Below are 18,945 nucleotides of genomic sequence, written 5' to 3'. Positions count from 1 at the left end.
GTGTATGTGTGTGTGTGTGTGTATATGAGTGTGTGTGTGTCCAGTGTGTGTGTGTGTCCAGTGTGTGTGTGTGTATGTGTGTGTGTGTGTCCAGTGTGTGTGTCCAGTGTGTGTGTGTGTCCAGTGTGTGTGTCCAGTGTGTGTGTGTGTCCAGTGTGTGTCCAGTGTGTGTGTGTGTCTAGTGTGTGTGTGTGTCCAGTGTGTGTCCAGTGTGTGTGTGTGAGTGAGTGTGAGTGTGAGTGTGTGTGTTTCCAGTGTGTGTGTGTGTGTCCAGTGTGTGTGTCCAGTGTGTGTGTGTGTGTCCAGTGTGTGTGTGTGTGTCCAGTGTGTGTGTGTGTGTGTGTGTGTGTCCAGTGTGTGTGTGTGTGTGTGTGAGTCCAGTGTGTGTGTGTGTATGTGAGTGTCCAGTGTGTGTGTGTGTATGTGTGTGTGTGTGTTTCCAGTGTGTGTGTGTGTCCAGTGTGTGTGTCCAGTGTGTGTGTCCAGTGTGTGTGTGTCCAGTGTGTGTGTCCAGTGTGTGTGTCCAGTGTGTGTGTCCAGTGTGTGTGTGTGTCCAGTGTGTGTGTCCAGTGTGTGTGTCCAGTGTGTGTCCAGTGTGTGTCCAGTGTGTGTGTGTGTGTCCAGTGTGTGTGTGTGTGTGTCTAGTGTGTGTGTGTGTCCAGTGTGTGTCCAGTGTGTGTGAGTGTGAGTGTGAGTGTGAGTGTTTCCAGTGTGTGTGTGTGTCCAGTGTGTGTGTCCAGTGTGTGTGTCCAGTGTGTGTGTCCAGTGTGTGTGTGTGTGTGTCCAGTGTGTGTGTGTGTGTCCAGTGTGTGTGTGTGTGTCCAGTGTGTGTGTGTGTGTCCAGTGTGTGTGTGTGTGTCCAGTGTGTGTGTGTGTGTGTCCAGTGTGTGTGTGTGTGTGTCCAGTGTGTGTGTGTGTGTCCAGTGTGTTTGTGTGTCCAGTGTGTGTGTGTGTCCAGTGTGTGTGTGTGTCCAGTGTGTGTGTGTGTGTCCAGTGTGTGTGTGTGTCCAGTGTGTGTGTGTGTGTGTCCAGTGTGTGTGTGTGTGTGTCCAGTGTGTTGGTGAGAGTGTGTGTGTCCAGTGTGTTGGTGAGTGTGTATGTGTCCAGTGTGTTGGTGAGTGTGTATGTGTCCAGTATGTGTGTGTGTGTGTGTCCTGTGTGTGTGTGTGTGTGTGTGTCCTGTGTGTGTGTCCTGTGTGTGTGTGTGTGTGTCCATTATGTGTGTGTGTGTCCAGTGTGTGTGTGTGTGTCCAGTGTGTGTGTGTGTGTGATTTTCCAGTGTGTTTTCCAGTGTGTGTGTGTGTGTGTGTGATTTTCCAGTGTGTGTGTGTGTGTGTGTGTGTGTGTGTGTGTGTGTGTGTGTGTGTGTGTGTGTGTGTGTGTGTGTGTGTGTGTGTGTGTGTGTTCAGTGTCTGTGTGACCTGTCCAGTGTTTTTGTGTGTATGTGCCCAGTATGTATCAAGTGTTTGTGTGTGTCCAGTGTGTCTGTGTGTCCAGTGTGTGTGTGTGTGTGTGTGTGTGTCCAGTGTGTGTGTGTGTGTTTTTGTGTCCAGTGTCCAGTGTGTGTGTGTGTGTGCGCGAGCGCGTCCAGCGTCCAGTGCGTGTGTGTGCGCGTGTGTGTGTGTGTGCGTGCATCTGAACCATTCTCACAGGGTTCAGGATCACGGAAAGAGACAGAGTTACCATGGTTTTTATTTACAGGAATAAACTGTTCCAACCTGGTGTGTTACTCCATGTATTTAAATGCCATATTCTGATCAAACATAAAACACATGATTAGAGTGAAACGTCATGTTGTGTTTGACACAGGTACCACCTGACACAGGAACACTGAGGATTCATAAACATAAAACCCTGGATAGAGGGGCTCAGTGAATGTAGTGTGGAATGTGTACAGGTGGGTCAGTGTGTCAGAGGAGACTCTGTAGAAGGACAGAGTGCCGGCTGGCCAGTCCAGATACACTCCTACTCTGTGGGAGCTGGAGGAGGGGAAGTCTATGGCAGTGTGATTATTATTGTGCACAGTCATGTAAATGTTGTCAGAACAGAACAGATTCCAGGACTTGTCATTGAACCCAATCAGAGAGTCCTTACCCTTTCCTGTCCTGCTGATTCCTTTATATGTCACTCCTATATCAGCCTCACTCCCACTCCACTCTACCTCCCAGTAACAGCGCCCAGTCAGACCCTCTCTACACAGCACCTGTCCACGGTCCTCAAATCTCTCTGGGTGAACAGGATACGGCTGCTCGTCTCTCCCACGCGTTACCTTTCTGTTCTCCTCAGACAGAGAGAGGTGTCTGTTTACTGTATTTGGGTCCAGTGTGAGATCACAGGCATCTGATGGATGAAACCAGACACATTATTAGAAATCATCATCATTCACATTAGAATGTTAACTCACATTTCACTCATTCATTTAATGTAAATGTTTCTAGGTATCAAATGGAGAAGTTAAGGTAACTTGAGACTTGTTGAATGATCATATGTTATCCTGTAAGGTAATATAAAACACACTTATTCTGATTAATTACACAAACACATTTCTAATGTAATAGAAATACGCCACACACAAACACAGACACACACATTGTCAAAGCAAGTCTTTGTAAACGTTGGTGTTCCTGATTTCTGCTTCTGTAGAACTACAGCTGATATTTAATATGACCAAGTAAGTAATGATGGTGGTCTTTGACTTTGACTTAACTTGAATTAAGACTTATTCTTAGTTATATTCTTCACAGCAGTCAACACTCACATTTTCTAAGCCCAGGTTTCATTGTGTTCTCTCCACCATGTTCCACACTGTGTATAGGTAAGCAGAACATCAGACACTCATTGAGTGATACATGTTAACACACACACACACACACAGTTGAAGTCGGAAGTTTACATACACTTAGGTTGGCGTCATTAAAACTTGTTTTCAACCACTCCACAAATTTCTTGTTAACCTCCCTGGGCAAGGTGGGACGTTTGCGTCAACAGCCAGTGGAATCGTGTGGCGTGAAATACAAATACCTCATAAATGCTATAACATCAATTTCTCAAACATATGACTATTTTACACCATTTTAAAGACAAGACTCTCGTTAATCTAACCACACTGTCCGATTTCAAAAAGGCTTTACAACGAAAACAAAACATTAGATTATGTCAGGAGAGTACCCTGCCAAAAATAATCACACAGCCATTTTCAAAGCATGCATATATGTCACAAAAACCAAAACCACAGCTAAATGCAGCAATAACCTTTGATGATCTTCATCAGATGACACTCCTAGGACATTATTTTATACAATACATGCATGTTTTGTTCAATCAAGTTCATATTTATATCAAAAAACAGCTTTTTACATTAGCATGTGATGTTCAGAACTAGCATACCCACTGCAAACTTCCGGTGAATTTACTAAATTACTCACGATTAACGTTCACAAAATATATAATTATTTTAAGAATTATAGATACAGAACTGCTTTATGCAATCGCGGTGTCAGATTTTAAAATAGCTTTTCGGCGAAAGCACATTTTGCAATATTCGGAGGAGATAGCCCGGCCATCACGGCTAGCTAATTTGACACCCACCAAGTTTGGCCCTCACCAAACTCAGATTTACTATTAGAAAAATTGGATTACCTTTGCTGTTCTTCGTCAGAATGCACTCCCAGGACTTCTACTTCAACAACAAATGTTGTTTTGGTTCAAAATAATCCATAGCTATATTGAAATAACTCTATTTTGTTCGTGCGTTGAGGTCAGTATCTGAAGGATGATGCGCGGGCGGAATTCGTGACAAAATTTCAAAATATTCCATTACCGTACTTCGAAGCATGTCAAACGCTGTTTAAAATCAATTTTTATGCAATTTCTCTCATAAAATTGTGATAATATTCCAACCGGGCGACGTTGTATTTGTTTAAAAAGAGAAACAAAAAAATGTAGTCCTCTCGTGCAAGCGCGCTCCAGTGTCAGTGTTCCCTCCCTGACCACTCACAAACACTCCTGCTGTTTTTCGCCCAGAGACTGCAGAGCTCTCATCCCACTTCTGGCGCCTTCATAGAGCCAATGGAAGCCTTAGAAAATGTCACGTTACAGCAGAGATGCTGTATTTTTGATAGAGATGCCCTAGAAGGACAACAAATTGTCAGACAGGGCACTTCCTGCATGAAATCTTCTCAGGTTTTGGCCTGCCATATGAGTTCTGTTATACACAGACACCATTCAAACAGTTTTAGAAACTTTAGAGTGTTTTCTATCCAAATCTACTAATTATATGCATATTCTTGTTTCTGGGTAAGAGTAGTAACCAGTTTAAAATCGGGTACGTTTTTTATCCGGCCGTGAAAATACTGCCCCCTAGCCCCAACAGGTTAAAGACAGGAAGTTATGCTTAATTTTGATGTATGATACTAGTATTGTCATGAATGTTAAATATTTATATTTCTGTCATTTGAATTTGGCGCTCTGCCATTTCACCGGATGTTGGCGAGGTGGTACGTTAGCGGCACGCCTAGCCCAAAGAGGTTTTAAAACAAACATTCTTATCACCACTTGGACAGTTACAGTTGAAGTCGGATGTTTACATACACCTTAGCCAAATACATTTAACCTCAGTTTTTCACAATTCCTGACATTTAATCCTAGTTAAAATTCCATGTCTTAGGTCAGTTAGGATCACCACTTTATTTTAAGAATGTGAAATGTCAGAATAATAATAGAGAGAAAGATTTCAGCTTTTATTTCTTTCATCACATTCCCAGTGGGGCAGAAGTTTATTTGGAAGACCCATTTGCGACCAATCTTTAACTTCCTGACTGATGTCTTGAGATGTTGCTTCAATGTATCCACATAATTTTCTTTCCTCATGATGTCATCTATTTTGTGAAGTGCACCAGTCCCTCCTACAGCAAAGCAACCCACATGCTGCCACCCCTGTGCTTCACGGTTGGGATGGTGTTCTTTGGCTTTTAAGCCTCCCCCTTTTTCCTCCAAACATAATGGTCATTATGGCCAAACAGTTCTATTTTTGTTTCATCAGACCAGAGGACATTTCTCCAAAAAGTACGATCTTTATCCCCATGTGCAGTTGCAAACCGTAGTCTGCCTTTTTTTAATGGAGGTTTTGTAGCAGTGGCTTCTTTCTTGCTTAGCGGCCTTTCAGTTTATGTCGATATAGGACTCGTTTTACTGTGAAAATAGATACTTTTGTTCCTGTTTCCTCCAGAATCTTCACAAGGTCCTTTGCTGCTGTTCTGGGATTGATTTGCACTTATCGCACCAAAGTACGCTCATCTCTAGGAGACAGAACGCGTCTCCTTCCTGAGCGGTATGACGACTGCGTGGTCCCATGGTGTTTATACTTGCATACTATTGTTTGTACAGATGAACGTGGTACCTTCAACCATTTGGAAATTGCTCCCAAGGATAAACCAGAGTTGTGGAGGTTTACAATTTCTGAGGTCTTGGCTGATTTCTTTTGATTCTCCTATGATGTCATGCAAAGAAGCCCTGAGTTTGAAGGTAGGCCTTGAAATACATCCACAGATACACCTCCAATTGACTCAAATGATGTCAATTAACCTATCAGAAGCTTCTAAAGCCATGACATAATTTTCTGTAATTTTCCAAGTTGTTTAAAGGCACAGTCAACTTAGTGTATTTAAACTTCTGACCCACTGGAAATGTTATGCAGTGAAATGTAAGTGAAATAATCTGCCTGTAAATAATTGTTGGAAAAATGACTTGTGTCATACACAAAGTAGATGTCCTAACCGACGTGCCAAAACTTTTGTTTGTTAATCCAGCCGATGTGTCAGATTTCAAAAAGGCTTTACGGCGAAAGTATACCATGCAATTATCTGAGGACAGCGCCCCGCACACAAAAGCAATACATTCATTTTCAATCCAAGCAGAGCCAACACGAAAGTCATAAATAGCGATAAAACTAATCACTTACCTTTGAAGATCTTCAGCTGATTGCAATCATAAGAGTCACAGAAACATCACAAATGGTCCTTTTGTTCAATAAAGTCCTTCTTTATATCTAAAAAAAAGTCAGTTTAGCTGGCGCGCTTGACTCAGTAATCCAACGGTTTCCCTCGTTGGAAAATTCAGGCAAAGAAGTTCTAAAAGCTTTGTCAAAACTTTGTCAAAACAAGTCAAACAACGTGTCAATATCATCCTCAGGTTGTCTAAAATGTAAATAAAGTAAACTGCTAAAAAAAAATAAAGGGAACACTTAAACAACACAATGTAACTCCAAGTCAATCACACTTCTGTGAAATCAAACTGTCCACTTAGGAAGCAACACTGATTGACAATACATTTCACATGCTGTTGTGCAAATGAAATAGACAACAGGTGGAAATTATAGGCAATTAGCAAGACACCCCCAATAAAGGAGTGGTTCTGCAGGTGGGGACCACAGACCACTTCTCAGTTCCTATGCTTTCTGGCTGATGTTTTGGTCACTTTTGAATGCTGGCGGTGCTTTCACTCTAGTGGTAGCATGAGACGGAGTCTACAACCCACACAAGTTGCTCAGGTAGTGCAGCTCATCCAGGACGGCACATCAATGCGAGCTGTGGCAAGAAGGTTTGCTGTGTCTGTCAACGTAGTGTCCAGAGCATGGAGGCGCAACCAGGAGACAGGCCAGTACATCAGGAGACGTGGAGGAGGCCGTAGGAGGGCAACAACCCAGCAGCAGGACCACTACCTCCGCTTTTGTGCAAGGAGGAGCACTGCCAGAGCCCTGCAAAATGACCTCCAGCAGGCCACAAATGTGCATGTGTCTGCTCAAACGGTCAGAAACAGACTCCATGAGGGTGGTATGAGGGCCCGACGTCCACAGGTGGGGGTTGTGCATACAGCCCAACACCGTGCAGGACGTTTGGCATTTGCCAGAGAACACCAAGATTGGCAAATTCGCCACTGGCGCCCTGTGCTCTTCACAGATGAAAGCAGGTTCACACTGAGCACGTGACAGATGTGACAGAGTCTGGAGACGCCGTGGAGAACGTTCTGCTGCCTGCAACATCCTCCAGCATGACCGGTTTGGCGGTGGGTCAGTCATGGTGTGGGGTGGCATTTCTTTGGGGGGCCGCACAGCCCTCCATGTGCTCGCCAGAGGTAGCCTGACTGCCATTAGGTACCGAGATGAGATCCTCAGACCCCTTGTGAGACCATATGCAGGTGCGGTTGGCCCTGGGTTCCTCCTAATGCAAGACAATGCTAGACCTCATGTGGCTGGAGTGTGTCAGCAGTTCCTGCAAGAGGAAGGCATTGATGCTATGGACTGGCCCACCCGTTCCCCAGACCTGAATCCAATTGAGCACATCTGGGACATCATGTCTCGCTCCATCCACCATTGCCACGTTGCACCACAGACTGTCCAGGAGTTGGCGGATGCTTTAGTCCAGGTCTTGGAGGAGATCCCTCAGGAGACCATCCGCCACCTCATCAGGAGCATGCCCAGGTGTTGTAGGGAGGTCATACAGGCACGTGGAGGCCACACACACTACTGAGCCTCATTTTGACTTGTTTTAAGGACATTACATCAAAGTTGGATCAGCCTGTAGTGTGGTTTTCCACTTTAATTTTGAGTGTGACTCCAAATCCAGACCTCCATGGGTTGATAAATTGGATTTCCATTGATTATTTTTGTGTGATTTTGTTGTCAGCACATTCAACTATGTAAAGAAAAAAGTATTTAATAAGATTATTTATTTAATTCAGATCTAGGATGTGTTGTTTAAGTGTTCCCTTAATTTTTTTGAGCAGTATATAATATTTCATACGAAAAGGACTGTGTTCAATTTAAACGCCAAATTAGCAGGAGCGCACTTTTCTATTGCGCGGAAAAGCACTGATGTGAAACTAGCAATCAACACACTCCAAGACAAAATATTAATTCATTTTTCAAAATAAAAGCCTCAAAACATTGAATAAAGACGGTTGACATCTAGTAGAAGCTATATGAATTGCAATCGGGTGGACGGACTTAGGGGTTTTCTATAGCTTTACAAAATAAAAGCCTGTGATTGAATAAAAAAAAATTTGTGTAGGATTTTCTTTGGGTTTTTGCTTGCCAAATCAGTTCTGTTATACTCACAGACAATACTTTGACAGTTTTGGACACTGTAGAGTGTTGTCTATCCAAATCTACCAATTATATGCATATCCTAGCTTCTGGGCCTGAGAAACATGCAGTTTACTATGGCACGTCTTTCATCCGGACATCAAAATACTGCCCACTAGCCCAAAGAGGTTAGCCTGATAACTCAAACATGTCTGATGTGAACATTGACATAAGCCCTCTACATACTTGAGTTTCTCCAGTCTGCAGTGTGGATCCTCCAGTCCAGCAGAGAGCAGTCTGACTCCTGAGTCTCCTGGGTGATTGTAGCTCAGGTCCAGCTCTCTCAGGTGTGAGGGGTTTGACCTCAGAGCTGAGACCAGAAAAGCGCAGCCTTCCTCTGTGACTTGACAGCCTGAAAGCCTGCAAAGAGCAAAATCATTTTAAAATTACACTGCTATTCTTGGTGGTGAAGATAGTGGCAGTATATTTTTTCAACACATTCAGATATATCAGTGTCCTGAAACATGGCAATCTATTAATAAATTAATGTATCATTATTAGAAATAACAAATTATCAAAGTCTTGCCTGTAGAGAGAAAAATATCAAATACAAATATTTGAGTAGACTGACCAGACCAGATTAAAAAGCAGTATCAGTCAAAAGACAGACAGTGAGGTAACATTTTGATTGTATTGAGTATACAGTCCACACCATATCTAATTTGACATTGAAGCTAACATTTTAAATATGGCTCTATACTCCAGCATTTTGGATTTGAGATCAAATGTTTAACTTCCCTGGGCAAGGTGGGACGCTTGAAATACAAATACCTCAAAAATGCTATAACTTCAATTTCTCAAACATATTACTATTTTACACCATTTTAAAGACAAGTCTCTCGTTAATCTAACCACATTGTCCGATTTCAAAAAGGCTTTACAGCGAAAGCAAAACATTAGATTATGTCAGGAGAGTACCCTGCCAAAAATAATCACACAGCCATTTTCAAAGCAAGCATATATGTTACAAAAACCAAAACCACAGCTAAATGCAGTACTAACCTTTGATGATCTTCATCAGATGACACTCCTAGGACATTATGTTATACAATACATGCATGTTTTGTTCAATCAAGTTCATATTTATATCAAAAACCAGATTTTTACATTAGCATGTGATGTTCAGAACTAGCATACCCACCGCAAACTTCCGGTGAATTTACTAAATTGCTCACGATTACCGTTCACAAAATACAGAACAATTATTTTAAGAATTACAGATACAGAACTCCTTTATGCAATCGCGGTGTCAGATTTTAAAATAGCTTTTTTGGCGAAAGCACATTTTGCAATATTCTGAGTAGATAGCTCGGCCATCACAGGCTAGCTAATTTGACACCCACCAAGTTTGGCGCTCGCTAAACTCAGAATTACTATTAGAAAAATTGGATTACCTTTGCTGTTCTTCGTCAGAATGCACTCCCAGGACTTCTACTTCAACAACAAATGTTGTTTTGGTTCCAAATAATCCATAGTTATATTCAAATAGCTCCATTTTGTTTGTGCGTTCAGGTCTTTATCCGACATGCGAGCGCATTTTGTGACAAAATTTCAAAATATTCCATTACCGTACTTCGAAGCATGTCAAACGCTGTTTAAAATCAATTTTTATGCAATTTTTCTCGTAAAATAGCGATAATATGCCAACCGGGCGCCATTGTATTCATTGAAAGACTGAAAGAAAAAAAAATAGAATTCTCATGAACGCGCATCTCCAGTGTCACTGTTCCCAGCCTGACCACTCACAAAATCTCCTGCTGTTCTTCGCCCAGAGACAGGAGACACATCATTCCACTTTCTGGCGCCTTCTGAGAGCCAATGGAAGCCTTAGAAAATGTCACGTTACAGCAGAGATGCTGTTTTTGCGATAGAGATGCAACAGAAGGACAAGAAATTGTCAGACAGGGCACTTCCTGTATGGAATCTTCTCAGGTTTTGGCCTGCCATATGAGTTCTGTTATACACAGACACCATTCAAACAGTTTTAGAAACTTTAGAGTGTTTTCTATCCAAATCTACTAATTATATGCATATTCTTGTTTCTGGGTAAGAGTAGTAACCAGTTTAAATCGGGTACGTTTTTTATCCGGCCGTGCAAATACTGCCCCCTAGCCCCAACAGGTTAATATGGGTTGAGTATAATGTCACCTTTAATTTGAGGGGATTTTCATACATATCTGTTTCACCTTTCAGAAATGAAACACTTTATGTGTCTTCCATTTGAAGAAGTCATAAGTATTCTGACAATTTCCCTTATAGTGTATTAAAGTAGTCAAAGTGTAGTATTTGGTTCCAAACTCGTTGGTTGCATTTGCAGTTTGTTGTGGTTGTGTTTTCGTTTATATTTTGCCTAATAGTAACTGAATGGTGGATGATGACTGCATTAATCTTCTGTCTAAGTGAGTAGATAACATGTTTCTAAACACTAATAGATGAATCCTGATGATGCCATGATTAAGAAAAATTATGAATGAGAAAGTTACAGAGGGTACAACAAAACAGCTAACCTCTCACCATTACAAATAACAGAGGGGGTATGATATTTGTTCCTCTGTAACTTTCTCATTCATCATCATTCATTGATTCATTCATGATTATGCATAGTCATGGTACCATCCACATGAATGTAGAAGTGTTCCGAAACATCTTCTATTCTTACAATACAAGTGATTACACAATGACACAGGACATTATTCACCATTTAGTTTCTATTGGGAAAAACATACTCCAAAACCCAACCAAAAAAAACCAGCAAATGCATTCAACAAGTCTGTAGAGTCACAAGCTTGATGAAATCACTGCAGGCAAAGAATATGGGACCAAATATGAAAACATAATACATTCACATTGTCTGTTTTTCTGAGAGGCAACACAATAGGGGTTTTAAAACTCTCATGTGTCTGTGTGAACTGAGATGAGCCTCTGAGATTTAGTATTGACAATAGATTTACGATGGTTTGGTAATAAGACAACATACCATTCCATGATTAGTGTTTGTGTGCCTGTCTGTCGGTGGCAGCGAGACCCAATCTCCAGTTTATTTATCCCAAATGGAAGATGAACACTGGACTTAATCATTTGAGGGAATGACCTAGTGTCCTAGGTCACATTAGTATTTCTGTATAAACAAGTAGTAAATGATCTAGAGACAGATATTTGGCACCATGTAAATCTTGATGTCTTTTGTATGAGAGCAAAATGTACCTTTGTATAATTTCTATATCTGTTCTTCATCACTCAGGAAGAGTTGTAACCTAACCTTGTTTATCTAGGTTCTAACTCTACACCACTGGGTGACCGTTAACACTCCATTACCGCAGTAATTCATCAATAATAAAGTTACATTGTTTTGAAGATATTTAAAAGTCTCTCTCCTTTGGTTAGAATAATTACCAATTTAAAACTGGAAGCTTCATTGTCCATACACATATGGTGTGGACTCTGTGTGCCTGGTAAATGCATGTGGATCTGGTGAACAGTTATCAATTGTTAACCAAATACAGGAATACTGACCTCAGAGTCTTCAGTTTACAGTCGGGATGCCCCAGTCCAGCAGAGAGAAGTTTCACTCCTGAATCTTTCAGGTCATTGTTACTCAGATCCATCTCTCTCAGGTGAGAGAGGTTTGACCTCAGAGCTGAGGCCAGAGAAGCACAGCCTTCCTCTGTAACTCCACAGCCTGACAACCTGACAGAGAGATCATCATGATGTCACAAAAGTATCTATATCCACAGTAAAACGAGTCCTATATTGACATTAACTGAAAGGTCGCTCAGCAAGGAAGAAGCCACTGCTACAAAACCTCCATAAAAAGGCAGACTACGGTTTGCAACTGCACATGGGGACAAAGATCGTAATTTTTGGAGAAATGTCCTCTGGTCTGATGAAACAAAAATAGAACTGTTTGGCCATAATGACCATTGTTATGTTTGGAGGAAAAAGGGGGAGGCTTGCAAGCCAAAGAACACCATTCCAACCGTGAAACACGGGGGTGGCAGCATCATGTTGTGGGGATGCTTTGCTGCAGGAGGGACTGGTGCACTTCACAAAATAGATGGCATCATGAGGGAAAAAATTATGTGGATACATTGAAGCAACATCTCAAGACATCAGTCAGGAAGTTAAAGCTTCGTCGCAAATGGGTCTTCCAAATGGACAATGACCCCAAGCATACTTCCAAAGTTGTGGCAAAACGGCGTAAGGACAACAAAGTCAAGGTATTGGATTGGCCATCACAAAGCCCTGACCTCAATCCTATAGAAGATTTGTGGGCAGAACTGAAAAAGTGTGTGCGTCCAAGGAAGCCTACAAACCTGACTCAGTTACACCAGCTCTGACAGGAGGAATGGGACAAAATTCACCCAATTTATTGTGGGAAGCTTGTGGAAGGCTACCCAAAACGTTTGACCCAAGTTAAGCAATTTAAAGGCAATGCTACCAAATACTAATTGAGTGCATGTAAACTTCTGACCCACTGGGAATGTGATGAAAGAAATAAAAGCTGAAATAAATAATTCTCTATTATTATTCTGACATTTCACGTTCTTAAAATAAAGTGGGGATCCTAACTGACCTAAGAAATTGCATTTTTACTAGGATTAAATGTCAGGAATTGTGAAAAACTGAGTTTAAACGTATTTGGCTAAGGTGTATGTAAACTTCCGACTTCAACTGTAACTGTCCAAGTGGTGATAAGAATGTTTGTCTTAACATCTATGGGCTACGTGGGACATTAGCGTCCCACCTGCGGGACACAGCCAGTGAAATATCAGGGCGGCAAATTCAAAAACAGCAAAATGTCATATTTCAACTTTCTCAAACATACAACTATTTTACACCATTTTAAAGATATTCTTCTCCTTGATGTAACCACATTGTCCGATTTCAAAAATGCTTTACAGTGAAAGCAAACCATTAGATTATGTTAGGAGAGTACATAGACAAAAATAATCACACAGCCATTTTCCAAGCAAGGACATGTGTCAATAAAAACCCAAAACAGGTAAATGAAGCACTAACCTTTGACGATCTTCATCAGATGACACTCCTAGGACATTATGTTACACAGTACATGTATGTTTTGTTCGATAAAGTTCATATTTATATCCAAAAACAGCATTTTACATTGGCGCGTGATGTTCAGGAAATGTATTCCCACCAAAACCCTCTGGTTAATGTGCACATCAATTTACAAAAATACTCATCATAAACGTTGACAAAATATATAACAATTATTTAAAGAATTATAGATGGACTACCCCTGGATGCAACCGCTGTGTCAGATTTTAAAATAGCTTTACGGAGAATGCACATTTTTCAATATTCTGAGTATATAGCTCAGCCATCACAGCGAGCTATACAGACACCCACCAAGTTCGGGGCAACCTAAACTCAGAATTAGTATTAGAAATATTGTCTTACCTTTGCTGATCTTCATCAGAATGCACTCCCAGGACTGCTACTTCCACAAGAAATGTTGTTTTTGTTCTAAATACTCCATATTTATGTCCAAATACCTCTGTTTTGTTCATGCGTTCAGGTCACTATCCAAAGCCATACCGCGCAAGCGCGGTACCAGAGACGAAATGTCAAAATGTTCCATTACCGTACTTAGAAGCATGTCAAACGCTGTTTAAAATCAACCTTTATGGTATTTTTAACGTAGAATTGCGATTAATATTCCAACCGGACAATAGCATATTCATTCAAGAAGAAAAAGAAGGAACGGCGTGCTCGCGTGACTGCGCATATCCAATCCCTTTGTTGCCAGGCAGTCCACTCAGTAACTGAGCTCCTATTATCTGCCCAGTGACAGGAGAATGCTCAAACCACTTTCTGAAGGCTGTTCACAGCCAATGGAAGCCTTAGGAAGTGCAACGTCACCCCACAGACACTGTAGTTTCGATAGAGAATCAAAAGAAGAACTACAATTCTCAGACTTTCCACTTCTTGCTTGGATTTTTCTCAGGTTTTTGCCTGACAAATGGGTTCTGTTATACTCAGACACCATTCAAACAGTTTTAGAAACTTCAGTGTTTCTATCCAAATCCATCAATAATATGCATATTCTAGTTTCTGGGCCAGAGTAGTAACCTGTTAAAATCAGGTACGTTTTTCATCGGCCGTGAAAATACTGCCCCCCACACCCCAACAGGTTAACTAGCCTGATCACTCAAACATGTCTGATGTGAACATTGACATAAGCCCTCTACATACATAAGTTTCTCCAGTCTGCAGTGTGGATCCTCCAGTCCAGCAGAGAGCAGTCTGACTCCTGAGTCTCCTGGGTGATTGTAGCTCAGGTCCAGCTCTCTCAGGTGTGAGGGGTTTGACCTCAGAGCTGAGACCAGAGAAGCACAGCCTTCCTCTGTGACTTGACAGCCTGAAAGCCTGCAAAGAGTAAAATAATTTTAAAATCACACTGCTATTCTTGGTGGTGAAGATAGTGGCAGTATATTTCTCAACATATACAGATATATCAGTGTTCTGAAACCTGGAAATCTATTAATAAATTAATGTAGCATTAATAGAAATAACAAATTATCAAAGTATTGACTGTAGAGAGAAAAATATCAAATACAAATGTTTGAGTAGACTGACCAGACCAAAAAGCAGTATCAGTCAAAAGACACAGTGAGGTAACATATTTAGATTGTATTGAGTATACATTTCACACCATATCTATTTTGACATTAAAGCTAACATTTTAAATACGGCTCTATACTCCAGCATTTTGGATTTGAGCTCAAATGTTTAATATGAGTTGAGTATAATGTCACCTTTAATTTGAGGGGATTTTTCATATCTGTTTCACCTATTTAGAAATGAAACACTATGCATCTAGTCCCCCCATTTGAAGAAGTCATAAGTATTCTGACAATTTCACTTATAGTGTATTAAAGTATTCAAAGTATACTATTTGTTTCCAAACTCTGGTTGCATTTGCAGTTTGTTGTGGTTGTGTTTTGGTTTATATTTTGCCTAATAGTAACTGAATGGTGGATGATGACTGGATTAATCCTCTGTCTAAGTGAGTAGATAACATGTTTCTTAACACTAATAAAGGAATCCTGATGATGCCATGATTAAGAAAAATTATGAATGAGAAAGTTACATAGGGTACAACAAAACAGCTAACCTCTCACCATTACCAATAAGAGAGGGGGTATGATATTTGTTCCTCTGTAACATTCTCATTCATCATCATTCATTGATTAATTCATGATTATGCATAGTCATGGTACCATCCACATGAATGTAGAAGTGTTCCGAAACATCTTCTATTCTTACAATACAAGTGACTACACAATGACACAGGACATTATTCACCATTCAGTTTCTATTTGGAAAAACATAATCCAAAACACGACCCAAAAAAACAGCAAATGCATTCAACCATTCTGTAGAGTCACAAGCCTGATGAAATCACTGCAGGCAAAGAATATGGGACCAAATATGAAAACATAATACATTCACACTGTCTGTTTTTCTGAGAGGCAACCCAATAGGGTTTTTAAAACTCTCATGTGTCTGTGTGAACTGAGATGAGCCTCTGAGATTTAGTATTGACAATAGATTTACGATGGCTTGGTAATAAGACAACATACCATTCCATGATTAGTGTTTGTGTGCCTGTCTGTCGGTGGCAGTGAGACCCAATCTCCAGTTTATTTATCCCAAATGGAAGATGAACACTGGACTTAATCATTTGAGGGAATGACCTAGTGTCCTAGGTTACATTAGTATTTCTGTATAAACAAGTAGTAAATGATCTAGAGACAGATATTTGGCACCATGTAAATCTTGATGTCTTTTATAGGAGAGCAAAATGTATGTAACGGTTGTCGTCGGGAATGGAGGACCAAAACGCAGCAGGAATGTGGATGCTCATCTTGTATTTTATTTTAAACCAAGAAAACACCAAAATAACAAAATGAAGAACGAACGATCAACAAAACAGTCTTGTCATTCTCACACACGCAAAACAAGAAACAATCTCCCACAAACACTAAACCAAACACAAACCCATAAATAGGACTCCCAATCAGAGGCAACGAGAAAACACCTGCCTCCAATTGAGAGTCCAACCCCAATAAACCAGACATAGAAATACAAAAGGCCAGAGACCACATAGAAATACAAATATAGAACATTAGCCAAAAACCCGGAAATAATAAATCAAACGCCATACTAAATAAACCACCACCCTAAACCACATAAATCAAATACCCTCTGCCACGTCCTGACCAAACTACAATAACAAATAACCCTTATACTGGTCAGGACGTGACAATGTACCTTTGTATAATTTCTATATCTGTTCTTCATCACTCAGGAAGAGTTGTAACCTAACCTTGTTTATTTGGGCTCTAACTCTACACCACTGGGTGACCGTTAACGCTCCATTACCGCAGTAATTCATCAATAATAAAGTTACATTGTTTTGAAGATATTTAAAAGTCTCTCTCCTTTGGTTAGAATAATTACCAATTTAAAACTGTAAGCTTCATTGTCCATACTCATATGGTGTGGACTCTGTGTGCCTGGTAAATGCATGTGGATCTGGTGAACAGTTATCAATTGTTAACAAAATACAGGAATACTGACCTCAGAGTCTTCAGTTTACAGTCGGGATTCTCCAGTCCAGCAGAGAGAAGTTTCACTCCTGAATCTTTCAGGTCATTGTTACTCAGATCCATCTCTCTCAGGTGAGAAAGGTTTGACCTCAGAGCTGAGGCCAGAGAAGCACAGCCTTCCTCTGTGACTCTACAGCCTGACAGCCTGACAGAGAGATCATCATGATGTCACAAAAGTATCTATATCCACAGTAAAACGAGTCCTATATTGACAAACTGAAAGGCCGCTTAGCAAGGAAGAAGCAAGCCACTGCTACAAAACCTCCATAAAAAGCCAGACTACGGTTTGCAATTGCACATGGGCACAAAGATCGTACTTTTTGGAGAAATGTCCTCTGGTCTGATGAAACAAAAATAGAACTGTTTGGCCATAATGACCATTGCTATGTTTGGAGGAAAAAGGGAGGCTTGCAAGCCAAAGAACACCATCCCAACCGTGAAGCGAAGGGGTGGCAGCATCATGTTGTGGGGGTGCTTTGCTGCAGGAGGGCCTGGTGCACTTCACAAAATAGATGGCTTCATGAGGAAAGAAAATTACGTGGATACATTGAAGCAACATCTCAAGACATCAGTCAGGAAGTTAAAGCTTCATCGCAAATGGGTCTTAAAATGGAAAATGACACCAAGCTTACTTCCAAAGTTATGGCAAAATGGCATAAGGGCAACAAAGTCAAGGTATTGGAGTGGCCATCACAAAGCCCTGACCTCAATCCTATAGAAGATTTGTGGGCAGAACTGAAAAAGTGTGTGCGTGCAAGGAAGCCTACAAACCTGACTCAGTTACACCAGCTCTGACAGGAGGAATGGGACAAAATTCACCCAATTTATTGTGGGAAGCTTGTGGAAGGCTACCCAAAACGTTTGACCCAAGTTAAGCAATTTAAAGGCAATGTTACCAAATACTAATTGAGTGTATGTAAACTTCTGACCCACTGGGAATGTGATGAAAGAAATAAAAGCTGAAATAAATAATTCTCTATTATTATTCTGACATTTCACATTCTTAAAATAAAGTGGGGATCCTAACTGACCTAAGACATGGAATTTTTACTAGGATTAAATGTCAGGAATTGTGAAAAACTGTGTTTAAATCTATTTGGCTAAGGTGTATGTAAACTTCCGACTTCAACTGTAACTGTCCAAGTGGTGATAAGAATGTTTGTCTTAACTAGCCTGATAACTCAAACATGTCTGATGTGAACATTGACATAAGCCCTCTACATACTTGAGTTTCTCCAGTCTGCAGTGTGGATCCTCCAGTCCAGCAGAGAGCAGTCTGACTCCTGAGTCTCCTGGGTGATTGTAGCTCAGGTCCAGCTCTCTCAGGTGTGAGGGGTTTGACCTCAGAGCTGAGACCAGAGAAGCACAGCCTTGCTCTGTGACTTGACAGCCTGAAAGCCTGCAAATAGTAAAATCATTTTAAAATCACACTGCTATTCTTGGTGAAGATAGTGGCAGTATATTTTTTCAACATATTCAGATAAATCAGTGTTCTGAAACCTGGAAATCTATTAATAAATTAATGTATCATTAATAGAAATAACAAATTATCAAAGTATTGCCTGTAGAAAGAAAAATATCAAATACAAATGTTTGAGTAGACTGACCAGACCAGATCAAAAAGCAGTATCAGTCAAAAGACAGACAGTGAGTGTAACGGCCGTCGGGAGAGAGAGTAGACCAAGGTGCAGCGGAGTTAGTGTTCATCATTATTTTTATTTACTAAAGAACACTACACAAAACAAAATGAGAAAACTGACAGCCAAACAGTCCTGTCAGGTGCAAAACACTCAACAGAAACAATTACCCACAAAACCCAAAGGAAAAACATGCTCCTTATGTGTGACTCCCAATCAGCAACAACGAGCTTCAGCTGTGCCTGATTGGGAGCCACACACGGCCCAAAACAAAGAAATACAAAAACATAGAGAAAGGAACATAGAACGCCCACCCAATGTAACACCCTGGCCTAACCAAAATAAAGAACAAAAAAACCCTCTCTATGGCCAGGGCGTTACAGTGAGGAAACAAATGTAGATTGTATTGAGTATACAGTCCACACCATATCTATTTTGACATTGAAGCTAACATTTTAAATACGGCTCTATACTCCAGCATTTTGGATTTGAGATCAAATGTTTAATATGGGTTGAGTATAATGTCACCTTT

At 40.8% G+C, this 18,945-nt stretch overlaps 1 protein-coding gene across 2 annotated transcripts in view; it reads right to left on the bottom strand.

Annotated features, from left to right (window-relative positions):
• Positions 1-1,674: 1,674 nt before the first annotated feature.
• LOC106595797 (uncharacterized) overlaps positions 1,675-18,945 on the bottom strand; it is a 33,445-nt gene continuing 16,174 nt past the window's right edge. The window contains exons 10-16 of one of the 2 annotated variants that reach the window (XM_082972878.1): positions 18,002-18,175; positions 16,748-16,921; positions 14,357-14,530; positions 11,654-11,827; positions 8,327-8,500; positions 2,759-2,805; positions 1,675-2,340 (exon numbers count right to left, since the gene is read on the bottom strand). In XM_082972878.1, coding sequence (XP_082829004.1) covers positions 1,790-2,340; positions 2,759-2,805; positions 8,327-8,500; positions 11,654-11,827; positions 14,357-14,530; positions 16,748-16,921; positions 18,002-18,175 — 1,468 coding nt within the window. In that variant the 3' untranslated portion in view covers positions 1,675-1,789. The remainder of the gene's footprint in view (positions 2,341-2,758; positions 2,806-8,326; positions 8,501-11,653; positions 11,828-14,356; positions 14,531-16,747; positions 16,922-18,001; positions 18,176-18,945) is intronic. The other variant, XM_082972879.1, reaches the window with a different exon arrangement.

This window comes from Salmo salar, chromosome 03, assembly GCF_965601325.2.
Source record: "Salmo salar chromosome 03, fSalSal1, whole genome shotgun sequence".
Classification (NCBI taxonomy): domain Eukaryota; kingdom Metazoa; phylum Chordata; class Actinopteri; order Salmoniformes; family Salmonidae; genus Salmo; species Salmo salar.
This window is presented reverse-complemented; position numbering and strand designations above follow the sequence as displayed.